General features: G+C 47.9%; 1 protein-coding gene across 1 annotated transcript in view; it reads right to left on the bottom strand.

Moving 5' to 3' along the window:
- MCF2L2 (MCF.2 cell line derived transforming sequence-like 2) overlaps positions 1-16207 on the bottom strand; it is a 227558-nt gene that overhangs the window by 167691 nt on the left and 43660 nt on the right. Inside the window, exons 4-6 of the mRNA XM_029911105.1 lie at positions 14176-14266; positions 12150-12269; positions 2909-3025 (exon numbers count right to left, since the gene is read on the bottom strand). Coding sequence (XP_029766965.1) covers positions 2909-3025; positions 12150-12269; positions 14176-14266 — 328 coding nt within the window. The remainder of the gene's footprint in view (positions 1-2908; positions 3026-12149; positions 12270-14175; positions 14267-16207) is intronic.

Consider the following 16207-nt stretch of genomic DNA (forward strand, 5'->3'; position numbering starts at 1 on the left):
TATACAAATCCAGAATGCCCATCTGTACTTGAAGCAATATTCCACAGTCATCCCCTTCCAGTCCTTTGCCTGTATTGCAATGGCCCCCAAACTTTTCATGGTCGTGGCCCCCCCCTTACCTCATCCACGCTCACCCACCGCTGGGACCAGAAGCGGGGCTGGGGCTCCGGGGGGGGGGGGGAAGAGGGGCATGAACAGGGGTAAGGGGGCTGAGGTTGGGGCCGGGAGCGGAAGCCATTGGTTGGGGGCCATGGCTGGGGGTGGGGTTGGGGCCGTGGCTGGGAGCGGAGCTGCAGATGGAGGCGGAGCGGGACTAGGTGATGCTCCTTCTCTACCCTCCTTAGGGGCTAGCCCGGGCCCTGCAGCACCCCCTGAATGTTCCTCCATGCCTCCTTTGGGAACCACTGCCGTATCATTATTGAAAACTTAACACAACTTTGAGTATTGTTGCCCTTCCACCCCTTGAACGCTCCTACACATTTCTCACTATTTCTCACAACCAAATCGAGACTGATCAATTCTTTTCTTTTTTTTAAGAAGAAAGTGAGAGTTCTGAAGGCTATGGAAAGAAGCATGCGAACACTTCAAACCACTCACTCCCATACTAGTTTTTCAGGGTGAAATACTTTGATCAAACTCATCCGCTGTGACAAAAAGCTTTTTATCGTGCATCAAGTAGCTGCATGAGATTTTTTTCTTCATGTTACAAGAACACTGCCCTACTTTATTTAGGCACAAGCAGAGATTGCATTCCTTATAGCTGCTAGCGAGTCCTACTTTGCTTTCTCTCTCCCAAATGTTTGCACTCGGACCAAGCTGGTTACAATTGTGCTCAGGAAGTTGTCAAGGCCAGGTATGCAATGCATAGGTGGTAGTTTCTAGCTTGATTGCTGTAAGATTCCCTGCTCCGGTGAAGGCTGAAATTCTAGATTAACAACTATGTGAGCTGCATGCTATGTGCTCAGTGTAAAACAAATATTGGGCGACTGTTAAAAAAGGGGCAGAGAAAAATTTTAACCAATAAACCCTCCAAAACTCAGACACAGTATCTATACCACATATGTGCCCTGCTTAGCATCTTCTGTCCATAATACACAATACAGACTTTCCTTTAGCTAAGTTTTTTTTAAACTGAATGACATTGCAAGTTTGTGACCGTTTGCAAAGCCCGCAAATAATCCACATGTGTCACCCTCTCCGGAAGGGACAACAACTTCTTGTCTTTCATAAAGGTATCTCTTCAGTACCATTGAGACTCGGGGCCTGTTTTGCTTCTTTCTTAGGGTGAAATTCTGGTCCCACGGATGTCAGTGATAAAACTCCCATTGACGTCAATGGGGCCAGGAGGATCTCATTCTTACACTGGTGCATAGGCGCCGACACCATGGGTACTCTGGGGCTGGAGCACCCACAGGAAAAAAAAAGTGGGTGCTGAGCACCCACCGGGAGCCCCCCCCCCCATTCAGCTCCTCCCCCTCCCACCCAGCGCCTCCTGCCCGCTGTGGATCAGCTGTTCAGCAGTGTGCAGGAGGCGCTGTGGGGGAAGGGGCGGAACATGGCGGAACAGAGGCAGGGCGAGGGATTGGGGGAAGGGGTGGAGTAGGGGCAGGGCCTGGGGTGGAGCAGGGGTCCAGCACCCCCCAGCAACTCATAAAGATGGTGCCTATGCACTGGTGTAAGGCAGGAGTGACTCCAGTGAAGTCAGTGAAGACGCAAAGGTTGGATGCCAGGATGATAACTTGTCCCTCTCACTCACTATTGTGGTATGCTCAGCGTGGAGGGGCAGGGCTTTGGGGGTGTTTCTGAGGAGGTAGGTGTGGGGCAGGCTCTGTCCCCTCAGGCAGAGCAGAATGTAGCAGCCTGCCTGCTTAGTGAATTGTTCCCATTGTTCTTAGTGAATTCTCCCAGGAGTATAAAACAGGTGTAAAAATTTTAAGTCTCCTTTACATTGTCAGAGTGGTGTAAAGAAGTCTTATTGTAAAGGACAGTATGGCCTTATAAATGCTTATGGTGCTTTAGCGATTAGAACTGGTCTAAATTTTTGAACTGAAAAAATTTCCTATCAAAATGTGCTCCAGGAACTGTTTGCTACTGACCTCTTTGGAGATGGTCAGTAGCCAATATAAATTGTGAGTTTGAGTCCCCAGCCCTCACTTGCTCTTCAGTTGCCTATGATGTAACACTGAGCATATGGCTGCATATATTTGTTGACTAATAACTAGAAGTAAAGGGTCAATACTAGCTACATTACTATTAGACAAAGGGGGGTTGGGGATTTCCTCCAATGCTCCCCACTCCCATTCGCCATCCATTGTACTGTAGGTTTAAATAAATTATCAAAATAATTGAAACCAGAGTGATTATATTGCGTTATTTTAACAAATAAAATATGCAGAATTTTGCAGAATTTTAAAATATTGTGCATAGAATTTTAAATTTTTTTATTCAGAATTTTTAATTTTTGGCGCAGAATTCCCCCAGGAGTAAAAATAAAATCCAGTGGCTTCAGTGTTTTTTCCCTCACAAACACAGGAATATTTGATTCTCGTTAAAGTGAGGTTCTTAGGCTCTGATTCAGGAAATCACTTAAGTACATGCTTAACGTTAACCATGTGCTGAAGTCTCATTGCTTTGCTGCATAGAGAGGCTGTGTTGAATTGGGATCCTACTACAGAGAAGCATTTGGATGTAAGCTTCCCACACCAGTCTTGCCAAGCCCCTACAATATTTTGGAGGGTCTTTTCTCCCTCCATTGTGTAGTGGATTTGGGTGAGTAGATTCCATCAAGCTCTAATAAAAGTCACAGGCCTAACTTTAACTGGAGAATCATCCTTTAATATTTAAGTTGAAATCATCGCCTGGAGACTTCAGGATGCAGAATTGAATGAGTACAAGACACAATACTCACAGTTCGATGGTGTATCCATTGACTGTGGCCATATTCCAGGGTTCCCCCTAACTCCCGAGTTAGCTGACTTTTGTCAATATAGCCATGTAGATCAGAAACAGAATTTAACATGATGATCTGCAATGATGAATCCAAACACAACGTATTAATTGAGAGAGATAACACTGCACTTTAGATCCTTCCTCCTAGGTTCCCTATTCACCTTATATGTGTATGGCCAAATTCCATGCTGAGTTAGACCCTGAGCAGTTCCAACAAAGCCAATAATTTGTCATTATTTATAATGTATATCTGCACTTTCATCTGAGCACTTCTGTGATATGTAGATAAATATTTATTTTACAGACAGGGAAATCAAGGGACAGGGAGGTCCTACAAGTATGCCAAGGGGCGTGCTGAGACTAGACGCCGAAGGTCTGATTCTCCTCTAATTTACACCACTGTAACTCCACTGAGTTCAGTGAAGTTACTCCTCATATACCCCGGTGTCATGAGTCCTGATTCCTATTTCCCTGCTCTAACCCTTACAGGAGCGACCTTCCCAGCACACCTTAAAAACTAGAACTGCACAATGAAAGAAAGGCAGATTTGTATTAAGCTTTCAGATTCATGGATTTCATAGACTCCAAGGCCAGAAGGGACCACTGGGATCCCCTCCTGTAAAATACAGCCCATAGAACTTCTCCCGCAATAATTCCCACAGCATATCTTTCAGAACATCGACCCAAATTTTCTGCTACAATCACACACAAGCAGTTATGCAAATAACACACATTTAAATGTACAGTGTTGTTTTCTTAGCAGCTGGAATGCACAATGACTTGAGCAGCAACATGGAGGTGATGGGTAAGCACAATTAGACATCTGAAATACCAGATTTTGACTAAATACATAAAACACCCTTGTTTGCTGCATCAGTCAATGTAATCATATAATCTAGCTTTTCTTTAGCTCTTTTCCTCTTTGGCTGGATTTGCCTCAAACACCCCACCCTGCTAGCAAGTGTTGATCCTTTTGGGGAAAGTTAAGGGGATTCTGCAAACCTCCTGTGCTAGTGGGTTGTTATTCCACCTGGAGAAAAGGGAGATGGGAGTGGGTGTCTGAGGATAGAGGATATGTGGTATGGGCTGAGCAGCTCTGCAGGAGGAATCGTAGGAGCAGCCATGCCTGTGGAGAAGGGTTGAGTTGCTCTTGTTTAACTGATTGTTGTTTACTTTGTTAATAAAGCCATACACTGGGCTGAAGGCAAACATGAACTTTACACGGGGCATGGGCTGAGTTTTATACAGCAGGTTGAGAAAGACAGTTTACTTTGCCTTAGCCAATAAAGCATAATCAGCCACAGCTTAGAAATGTATTAAAATGCAAATGAAGGCTAATCAGTAGAGGGGAGCTTTGGCATGGAGAGAAGCACATAAGAAAGGTACCGGATTAAGGGCCCTGGAAACTGAAGTCCTCCACGTACAGAGCATACACAACGTGTCAATAATGTTTCTCCTCGCGTCCCTGTCACAACATGCTGCGACATGGACAGAGCATCTGGGCAGAGAGTAACTCAGTCTTCCTCCCCATTTGATTCTTGGCTTCTCTGCTGATGTTGCTAACAGGACTCAAGCCCACAAGGAACTCAAATAAGACCCCTCTGGTTGTAGGTCTACAAACTGCCAGCAGCTGGAAAAGTCAGCCAGTCACGATGGTACCAGCCTGGGCCAGATTCAGACCAGAGACTCCATAAAAATCTCTGAAAATCTCCATAACCCATTTCTAATCCTGTGAACCAACCAGTCCCCTGGCCAGGCTTTATTTGACGCTTTTAAGCCTATTGGTAGTTATGCCCTTAAAACCCTCAGATGATGGATAATGTTATGGGGGTAAGCCGATTAGAATGGACTCATTCGGCAAATCCTCAGTTGTTCATTTCGGCAGAGTGTTTATTTCAGGCCGCTGGACCCGACCACGTGGAGCAGAAAGGGAACTGGAACGTCAAAGGCCATTTTTATTGCTACAGGCTGGAGGGAAACAGGCAGTGGGAGCGGCCACTGGGTATAAATGTCCCTTTCAGAAATTGATATATTAGACTCCTATAGCACCTTCCATCTAAGGATCTGAAAGCGGGTTACAAACATTAATGGATCTGCACAATGCCCTTATGAGGTAGGTAGGTAGCTAGTAGGTATCATTATTACCCCTATTTAACAGAGAGGTTAAGTGGCTGATTTTCAGGCATCCTGATTGCCCACAACTCCATCTGAAGTCAATGGGAGATGCTCAGCGTCGCTGAAAGTCATGTCCTAAATGACTCACATTGTAAAGAACTGGGAATGGAACCCAAGTCTCCTGACTCGCAGCCCTCTGTGTTAACAAAGGAAGTATGATGTAGGGATTAAGAGCACAGGACTGGGAAACGGGAGTTCTGGTTTTATCCCTGCCACTGCTCTGCTGCGTGACCTTGGACAAGTCACTTAACCCTTCTGTGCTTCTGTTTCCCAAGCTATACAGTGGAGATAACAGCAGCTTGCTCAGGGCATGATCCTGAAATTGACTCACTGTGGATGGACGCTTGCACCTGTGTGGAGATAAATGCAGGATCATGACCTCAGGTACTCTGTTAGCTAGCACTTTATACATCCAATAAATTAGATTAGATTAGATGCTTCAAACAGGTTGTAAGGTTTAATTCACCAATCTTTGAGTGCTTTGAGATCCTCAGGCTCCTGGACCCTGAACTCAAGGATCCTGCCATAGTCAACTCTGTGCCTAGTGTGATGTCATGGGATGTTTCATCCACCCAAATGAAACACATTAAAAAGAGTCAAGTCAAAAGAAAAGCTATGCCCAGAATGTTCGTCCAGAGCCTGCTTTGTGATGTTGCAAGTTAGGAGGTTCACAGAGACTAGCTCAAATATCAGGGGGTAGCCTTGTTAGTCTGTATCCACAAAAGCAACAAGGAGTCTGGTGGCACCTGAAAGACTCACAGATTTATTTGGGCATAAGCTTTCGTGGGTAAAAAACCTCACTTCTGAGGTTGCATCTGAAGAAGTGAGGTTTTTTACCCATGAAAGCTTATGCCCAAATAAATGTGTTAGTCTTTAAGGTGCCACCGGACTCCTTGTTGTTTTTAGAGACTAGCTCAGTTTGGATTAGCATCAGCCTGGAGCGTGAAGTCTGTGAGCTGATTGGGAACTGCAAGTCCCTTCAGAAACATCAGTCTGAACGGTTTTGCTGCTGACTTGGTGACAGTGTTCTGCTGCTCCAGTCTTCTACTGACATCACCATGGCACACTGGCATGTACTTCGAACACATGGGAAGGGTTTTACCTGATGCACTTGGCACGTTGGGCCAACAGCAAAGCTGTTAACGTAGCCAGGCAGAGTGCCAGCCCAGAGCCAGGTAAATCATGCAGCATGGGAGCCATCCAGCATGCTACGGACCCTGTCCTGTAATGCTCGAAACACCCCCAATTCCCATTGTCTTCAAACAGAATGAAGAGGCCACCATGGCTGGTGTTGAGGAGGCAGGACAGGAGGAGGGTGCAGTAGCTTAGGTTAGAGATTATGAGGGCCTGGATAAATTGTTTAGCAATGAAGATGGGGCAGGAGGGGGCATATTTTTGAGGCAAAACTGTCAGTTTTTAGTGCTGGGGTCTATGTGAGCGGAGTCAAATTACACCGAGGTTGCAAAGCTGGGGAAGTGGGAAGTTTGTAGAATTGTCAACTGCACGGACATACATCAGTCTCTCCTAATGGACTGAGTATGCTGTAAAGGCAACTTCACTTTATTCAGCTTCAGTATTCAGCAGCCAGAACGAAGGGTCATTGAGCTGCACCTCCTCTCATGGAAGATCCTGGAGCTACTTCCTGAATTCAGCTCAGTGTCCTGAACTGGCTCAGCTCAGATAAACCCAGGCATGATCCAGTATTGCTACATTATGCCTGGGAAACAAGCCATGGTTCCCACCCAGCCAAATACTGGTTTAACTTGGCACACCCATTTTATAAATCATGTTTACATACTGTATCTTATATCTACCCTACTTTTCCTTTTCATGTTTGCAGCATATTTTGTGTCAGCCTCTATAGTCTAATCCTAACTCAGCTGCCGCTCTGCAGAGGAAATGCACCACCTAGGAACTGCATGATGAAACTACTGTGGCCAGCCCAATGTCTTTCTTTAATTTATACAAATCTCCAAACAGCTGAAAGGCGAAGGGACAACTAGTGTGATCTGGTGGATAGGGCAACTGGGTTCTTTTCCTGGATCTGACACTGATTCACTGGGCAATCGCCAGCAAGACACTTGGGAGGACATTGTTTTAAAAAGTCTCCACTGATTTTGGGCGCCCAACTTGAGACGCTTTGGTCCTCATTTTCAAAGATGACGGACACACGTAGCTCCCCCAGACTTCAGCCTGAGCTGCGGGTGCTCAGCACTTCCAAAAATCAGGCCCCACGGTGTGTGAAGCTGGGTACCCAAATATGGAGGAATCTAAAAATCAATGAAAGTTACGTAGGCCATAACTGCTCTATGCCTCAGTTTCTCCATCTGTAAACCAGCTGCATCATCCTTCTATGATGATATGAATAATAATGAATAACTCAGTGCCCCATCCTGTGAGCACCCTCAACTCCCAGATGTCAAAGTTCTTAACTCTGATTTCAACCCCCCCCCCAGCATTGGAAGCGGAATCTTTATTTTTCTCTTAAAAGATTCAATGAGTATGAAGGAGGCTGAACTGTTGGGAAATGTAATGCTGTAGCAAACCCGTCCCTGTCAGGGGAGCGACATCTGATGCAGCAGCTGCTGTGGAAATATCTTGCAGCTAATTGAGGACAGGAGCATGCCTTTTTATAAGCAGCGTTCTGTCACTCTTGCGGGGTGTGATGGGAACATTTTTCATCTTTAATTTGACAATGGAATAAAAGATGGGTATTTGTATTGGTTTTAGGACTATAATTCCCCAACACAAACCTGCACCGCTGCCATCAATGGGAGAAGGACAAGGCCCAAATATTTCAATGAAACCTGAGGCTCTAACTGTCCACGTCGGAGTGGAGATGAGGGAAGCTTGCCCGCTAGACATCCTTCCCATAGGCCTTGTGATTGGCTGAGGTAGGCACCAGGTACCCACGCACACAGGGAATGCAGCACCCACCACTCCATCCAGTTACAGGATGCAGTGTGCGCTCTCTCTGTGCGAGCCCAGCTCTGTTGGTCCAGACGGAGCCACTTTCAATCCACCCTTCCAAGTCCCATTTAGGAATCCTGGAACAGCGTTGGGGCTAGACTCCACCAGTCCTCATGTACCAAAAGGACTGTGCCTACAGTAACCCACTGGTGAGTATATGTTTACAAGTCCCCTTCCTCTGTGCCCAATCCGTGGAGGATCTGAGTCTGTTACAGCCACTGTTACAAAGTCTCGGCTCATAAACTCAAGCTGTAGCAACTGTTGGTGTTAGCTCTGGAGGTCCCCGATTCAGTCCCCAGTGTGGTGGCCAAGATGGTAGCTATCACACCTGCCCCTACACCTGAGCTACAAAGGGGAACCAAGACCATTTGTGCTGTCTACCCCCACCCCCTTGCACATCTATACAGGCCAGGGCCCAGCCCAGCCCACAATGAACATGTAAGAAAGGCTACGATTTAGTCATGGAGGTCACGGAATCTGTGACTTCCAAAGACCTCCGGGACTTCAGCCCTAGTGGCTGGGAGCTGCAGAGTTCCGCAGCCTCCCGCAGCGGCAGGGAGCTGTGAGGTACTCCCACCGCATAAGGCAGCGGTGCCCCCAAGCTCCCAGCTGCCGCGGGTGAGGTACCCCGGGGTTCCTGGCCCCTGCCAGAGGCATGGGGGACCCCCGCAGCTCCCCACCCGCTGGCGGCGGCATGGGGGACCCCCCCAGTTCCCTGCCTGTCGCCGGCAGGGGATCCTCGCAGCTCCCCACCCGTTGCCAGCGGTGGCAGGGGATCCCCACTACCGGCAGCAGGGGGATTTCTGCAGCACCCTGGCCGCTGCTGCATGTCCCAGAGGGATTTCCGCGGCTCTCCACACAGCTGTGGGAGGCAGGGGACCCTGCAGCTCCCAGCCACAGCTGGCGGGGCGGGGGGGGAGAGGTGGCTGGAAGCTCCCAGCCACTGGGCATCTGCCCAGCCCCTTCCCATTTTATCATGGATATTTTTAGTAAAAGTCAGGGACAGGTCACAGGCGTCTGTGAATTTTTCTTTATTGCCCGTGACCTGTCCGTGACTTATTGCCCGTGACCTGTCCGTGACTTTCACTAAAAATATCCGTGACAAAATCTTAGCCTTACACATAAGCAATAACCGTTCTGCTCCTGCTCGTAATGAGGTCCGTGGACGTTTGCCACTATGCAATCAGGCCCAAACACTGAGCTATCAACCAGACCTAGCAAGGTGGGTTCTTTTGCCAATCAATTTAAACCAAAAGTCCCGTGAAAAACAATTAAATAAAAGCATGATGAAAGCTCCCTGTAAAATCGTTATTACTTACTTAGTGGGTTCAGCAGTGTACAGAATATGAATTAAAGCAATATGAAATAATAATAACTATTATACATTTTTATTTATAAGAGACCCCATATCCAAAGGCAAATACACAATTAGGAACAAAGCTGAAAGAATCTTAGGCAATATGGCTTAATATGTAAACCCCAGAGCTGGCAAAGAATTGACTACGTGCATCACATTATACTACACTCTCCCCCAACTATACACATTTAACATACAATGAAGGAAATGAACAAACAGGCCTTGGGTGGTGGGGAGGGCTGGGGGCAGAAGAGTCATTATAAACAGATAGCATGGCATGCAGACACCCAACAGGGGCTCTGACAAATTGTTAGTGGATGAGAGGGCCTATGGGAAAGTACTGACTACAGGGGAAATATAATAGCCCGTTGTGACTGGGTGCAGCTGGCCTTCACAGCGCCTTAAAGGAGACCCCCATGCTCTGATTACACCCCGTCCCAGGAAACAGCAATGTGTGAGGAAAGGAGCAGTGAAGGTTGGTCCTCCAGGCCTGCCTAGAGAGGACTCGCTGAAGCAACCATCTCGGAAACTACACAGACTGGGTCGTCCATTGGCTAGTGACAGCCAATCAGTGCCCAGCCAGCTCCGATGAAAGAAGCTGCGGGGCCATAGATAGCAGGACAGTCCCAGGCTGGGACCAGAGGAGCAGGGAAGGATGCTCCTCTCCAGCCAAAGGAGCCTGGGGATTAGCCAGGGTTAGGGGAGGGAGAGCTCAGTGGTTTGAGCATTGGCCTGCTAAACCCAGGATTGCGAGTTCAATCCTTGAGGGGGCCATTTAGGGATCAGGGCAAAAAAAACAAACAACCAAGAGGGGGGGGGGGGAACTGTCAGGGACAGTACTTGGTCCTGCTCATGAAGGCAAGGGACTGGACTCAATGATCTTTCAAGGTCCCTTCCAGTTCTATGAGATAGGTATATCTCCATTTATTATTATTATTATTTATCTCTGGCTACACTTGCATAGCTGGGTTTGCAGGTAGAGAGGGAGCTGGGAACCGTGGCCCTGAGCTAAGGGTGAAGGATAAAGGGGCCAGGTGCGAAGAAGCCCAGGGAAGCAAAAGCAATGAACTGAATTGAGCAGTATGTAGCTGCTGGGTATAGGGTCCCTGAGTTGGAACCCAGAGTAATGGGCAGGACCAGGTTCCCACACCAGCAAAATGGCATAAACCCAGAGGAGTGTGTGTGTGTGTGTGTGTGTGTGAGGGGAGGGGAGGGGAAACAGGCCCAACCCACGCCCTGAGAAAGGGACAGGGCTCATTTGGAAGCCCAAGGAAAGGGCTGAATTTCAAGGGCACACAGCCAGGGCTGAAGACCCTGGTGTGGGCAGACAGACTCTTGCTGAACTCTTTGCTACCCCAAAAGGAGCTCATTTGACTGCATGACCTGGCCAGAGAGCTAAGCCACTGAAATGCGCCAAACAAGGTTGACAACCTACAGGGGGCACCAGGAGTGGGAAACAGTCTGCAGTGCTGCATGCGGCCACAAGGAGGCACCCAACAGGTGGGTGTCCCCTTTGACACGCTTCTAGAAAAAAATAAACTATTCTACAGTATTCACCCCAAATCACCCAGTATCTGGACCATTTTTGTAGTATTTGCTTTTATAAAGGAGCACTTGTAAAATAGTACAAGTATTTATCAGGACAGGAGATTTTATAGGGGTTTTATGGTGATGGACTGCTTTGCTGATGGCGCCATCAATATCCTTTACCTCCCTTAATATAAAAGGTCACTGGCATTTATGACTTAATGGCAACAAGACTGAAAGCCTGGGTCTGCTCTGAAAAGTGATTCCATAACAATGATATTGTGGGCTTCCAGGTTGATTCATTATCAAGGATTTCTGTATCAAATGTTCTCCATTTACAAGCACACAGACAACAATCAGTTGTAGCTGGCAGCTCTGCACACTCTGCCTGGGATCTGAGAGTCAAGCTGGTTTCTTTCCTTCTCACACATTGTGACCTGTAACAAAGGTTCTACAGGCCAAATCAGGCTCTGGGTGACACATTTGCAACCCCACTGTCTTCAGTTGGTTTGCCCAAGTATAACCTACTAGAACGTACACAGATCTGTGGGTGATCCATGAGATGGAACAGAACCCAGCTTACTCCCTTTCAGCTGCGTTAGCTCTGCAGAACTAAAAATTAATTCTTATCACTCAAGTGAGACGACTCTGAATTCACTCTGGGAGCAGCTCCATTAAGGAAGAAGGTGTTAATTCTACACAATCACATTTCAGAGCAAGACTGCACTTTGATGTGAAGTCATGTCCATTTATCATCCTATGGCCGCTCCCATGGTTAACTCATCGGTATTATTGTGACTGATAGTAGCAGAATCAATACACACTATTTAAACAAACCAGTGCAAAGGTTACAACTCATTTACCCTCCCCTCCCCAATATGTGAATCTGTCCCTGACACAAAAAAGGGAACAAAGAAACCGTTTGATCAAGAAAACGGGGTTAATTTGAAACATCCCCCCGCCCCCATCATGGCTTGTTTGATCTTGTCTGAGTGTTTTCTGGGGCTTTTAATAATTGACCTACGCTCAGGCCTGCTTGTTGGTGTGTGGGGAGCCCCGATTGCCGGTGCAATCAAACTGCAACAACAGGGTTAAAAGAGAAGTTGGTTGACACTCAGCAACAGAAGACACAGAAACACAGAGACCACGGGGACAAAAAGTGCATGCTTACCGGTACCTTCATTTTAAAGTCATCTCGATAGAGTTTAATGCCGATGTCAGCGATTGTCCTGTGAATAAAGCGGGAGGGCCGCAGGACAAAGACCAGCTGCAGGTTCCCTGGAAAAGCTCCCTGGAAAGAGCATACAAATGTTACAGGGCATAGCAATTGGACCTCAGGCCCACAAAGGAGCACAGCGCCATTTTGGACACCTTCTGCCTCAGAAATTCCTCAGGAAGCAAGCAAAGGTGGGGGGGAAGTGATGATTCTGGAGCTGCCCCGACTGCATGGCTGTCATCTGTTCCGCCCACGATGCTCCTGGCCCATCGCCGACTGAAGTCAATGGAATGACTCCCACTGGCTTCAGTGGGCTTTGGATCAAGCGGCACAACTAGATATTACCAAATGGGCAGATAGCGGGGACACAACTCAGAACCTTCTGCATCAAAGAACACAGACATTTGCAGGCCACTTGAACTAAAGGAGAATCTCCCTTAAACTACTATAGTATCAGGGCTTCTCTCCTCGTTAGGCTGCAGCCACTAGAGGGCGACATAGTCACACACATTTGAGCAAGGCTGGCATTCCATCTAGTACCACAGTGGTTCTCAATCTTTCTGGGCTTAGGGCCCATTTGCAAACCTAGATGGCCTGTTGCAACCTAGTAAATAGCTTTAGTACAAAAAAATCTGGCATACTAAATATGTCTTACCCACAATACATAACACACACTAATGTAATAAGTACACGGTGTGTACTATAGTGGCTGCTCTTGTCCTGCCCTTGCTCCGGGCATTGTGACCTCCGGGGTCCCAGCGCCACTCAGGTTTGGCCCAGGCCGCCTGACCGGGGGCTAGCCAGGCCAAATCTGTGTGAGTCACATAATGCCTTGGCCACTCAGCTGACACCCCCACACCCTTATCATCATGACTGAGGAGCAGCTGGTCCAAACCACTGCCACCCTGTGCACCAGGTTGCAATGCCCAGAGCAGAGAGCCAAGCCCAGCCACCCCTCAGGACTGGCGCCACTGCTGCGGGGTGAGTGTGGGCAGGCTCTGCAAATCTTTCCCAGGGTCTCCGGACCTCACCTCACCCCCCAGAGCCTCCCACCCCTCAGGGACAGACCTGACATACACCCAGGCTTCCCATTCAACCCTTTGATACATGCTGGTGACCCAGCTTTGACCCACGGATTGAGAAACGCTGCAGTATAGGTGGCGAGTGACATATGCACATTAAAAGACCAGATCTACCCTTCATATCTTGGAAAGGTTTTATTTGCCCCCCAGGGTTTGTTCAGATAGGCACACAACACCTTCCCCAGACATGTGGCCATGTTCACAACAACCAGCCTGTGACATTTGTCTGTGTCACATGGTCCTCTGGGGACCATGGGGGCAGCTGAACAGAGCAAGGAATGGAAAAAATTCTGTTAGAGATTCTGCATCCCCAGGAATTAACTTAAATCAAACTCAGACACCCAGATAATTCTAACTTCTATAGAATTAGAGTTTAGACTAAGTATTGCACGTAAGCATGCACATTCAGTATACAGTGCATGTTACATAAAATACATATATTCATCTGCTGCTCGTCAGTGCTAACAACCACTTTCTTAAATCTGACTCTCTCCAGTGAAAGCAGAAGCAGCATTAAAGAGTTTCTATCAGATCTGCTGTCAAGAAAACATGAGCCTTTAGAGACGTCTCCAGTGGGCCCCTCTGCCATTCCAAGTACCACAGGGACTGCCTGTTACCTCGTTCATCTTGAGCAGCCCACTTTAAATCATTACAATTTGTCACACAGTCATCCCAGTGAATGGCCTCGCATTCTAATTTAGCAGGACACAAGGCGGTCGCATTCATTATTACAGGCTAACCCGTCTCTGCCGAGTTTGGCCCAGATCTCCAGGGTGGGGAAGATGCTGCACGAACAGCTAAAAAGGAGTGCAGGAGATCGTTCGCTGTGCTGAAGGGGCAGAGGAGAGTTCTACTTTCTGGTAGGCAAATGGCAGTAAACACAAACGCCGGGCACTTACTGCTATCCGTGTCAGGGATGCCTTTACTGCACTCCATTTGTCCCGTCGTCGGTCTATAACGATGATGAATCCAATGCTGGCAGCCTCCAGACTGCAAAATAGATGAAAGGGGGATGCTGGGTTACGTGGAGGTAGACCAGTTCCGAGTAACTGTGCTGCAGCACAACCCAGCCTCCTCCGTGTCATAGTCCAAGCCCATGATTAAAATGCAGTGTACAGTCGAGAGCGTGAATAACTGGTACTGATTTGCGCGTGCAGGCAAGCCAGCAAATTTCCTCCTTCCAGCACCAGGTTAGCAGCCTCCACAAAACATGAATATTTTATCCGTTATATCTCTCGGCTGCCTTGCTACTGGCTGCCAAAATTCTGTGATGTGAACAGTTTAGGATCACATATTGCTTTGTACTGGGACTGAAGCGGAAGTACAGATCTTCCTTGCTTTGCAAAATAATTCAAGTTATTAGATACCCATCCTCACGCCTAGGCATTTTGCTTCATTCTCCTAAGATGCTGATGACGGACAAGTGCACTTATCTCTCACAAGGAGTGGAATTTACCCTTCCCCCCGCAGGAGGCCCAAATAATTAGGGGGACAACGCGGGAGTTAAGGAGATTGGAGTCTCACACCCACCCAACTCACAGGCAGGCCGTGGGGCTGCAAGCCACTCAATGGATGTTATGTCAGCATACGGACTAGAATTGTGGCTACAGTCCCTACAAGCGGGTGCTAAGCTACTAAATGTGTGGAATTGCAGATCTGCCTATTCAGGGCCAGCATGGAGCCCCCCTCTGTGAGGTGCAAGCACACCCAGTATTCCTGGAGGGCTGCTACTCTCACCCTGCCGGCCAAGAGAGCTCAGGGGCTCCTTGAGCAGTGTGGAGATTTTTCAGTGGGTGCGCGAGTTTCCCCTGCAGTGCACAGGCAGCACCTCCCCCCATTGTCACAAACCAACAGTCTTGCCGCAGAATCATGACAGATCTGGGGCACAAACCAGACAGGCCTGAAACAAACAAGGCAACTGCTTATAACTTAGTCAATAATGTGCTCCAAGGAATGGCTCAATATTAAAGGCACCGCTCAGATTCCATCAGTCACCCCACACACACACACCTAGAGTCAAATAATTAGTTTTACTGGGGAAAGGTGCCAGATAAATTTGTCCCCGAGACTGAAATCTTCTCGTCTAATCCAAGACTGAGCACAGCATGGGAGGCAGAAGTGAAAGCTTCCTCACGCCAGCATGCCTCAGTCATGTCCTGGAGGGATCACAACCTGCCGGGACCACTCATAGGCATGAACGGGTACATGTGGAGTTAGCGATTTGCGCTAGGCAAATGGGAAGAGAAAGAGCTTATTACCCTGCTCCAAAGAACATTTCAATCAAAGGGCCAAATGCTGCCTGGCCCTCGCACGAGTGCAGGGCTCACCTGATTCCCCCTTGCATGATCCATGCTCTGGGGAGCCCAAGGACTGCTCCCACCCTGCTCTGCTAGCAGTGTGTGGCTCCCCCAGGGAATCAGGGAGTGATGGGCAGGAGGCAGGCCACGGGGGCCAGTCTTGTGGGTGGTTTTATGATGGGATCGCCTGACTTACCACCACCCCACCTGCGTCACATAAGTCACCAAAGAGCCATCGGATGGTAACCATTTTGAACCACAACCTATCTAGTGCAGGATGCAAACCAGCAAACTGGAAGCAAAAGTGCCATGCATAGTTATGATGCTGTATAAGTGATCGTCGCTAGGATTAATACTAAGCCCAGGAAGGATCCCTGAGCGACCCCTTCCCTCAGATCAATTGCTTTTACTGCTATCCTCTGATGAGAATTAGGGCATTCAAAGGCCAGAAAACTTTTTAAAACATAGAAAGATTTTCTTTTCTCTTTAAATAAGTAAACAAACAGCCTGAAAATCTATGAAGGCAGTGGAAGGGCAGTGGCTGTAGCAATTGCTGAGGTACCTCCTGCGTCTCACATGCAACAAAAATACTTCTCAGTTGTTTCCTGTCAGTAGCTAGCCACGTCTTTCAAGA

The sequence above is a fragment of the Terrapene carolina genome, unplaced genomic scaffold, assembly GCF_002925995.2.
Source record: "Terrapene carolina triunguis isolate 2854851 unplaced genomic scaffold, T_m_triunguis-2.0 Scaffold88, whole genome shotgun sequence".
NCBI classification, from domain to species: Eukaryota; Metazoa; Chordata; order Testudines; family Emydidae; genus Terrapene; species Terrapene triunguis.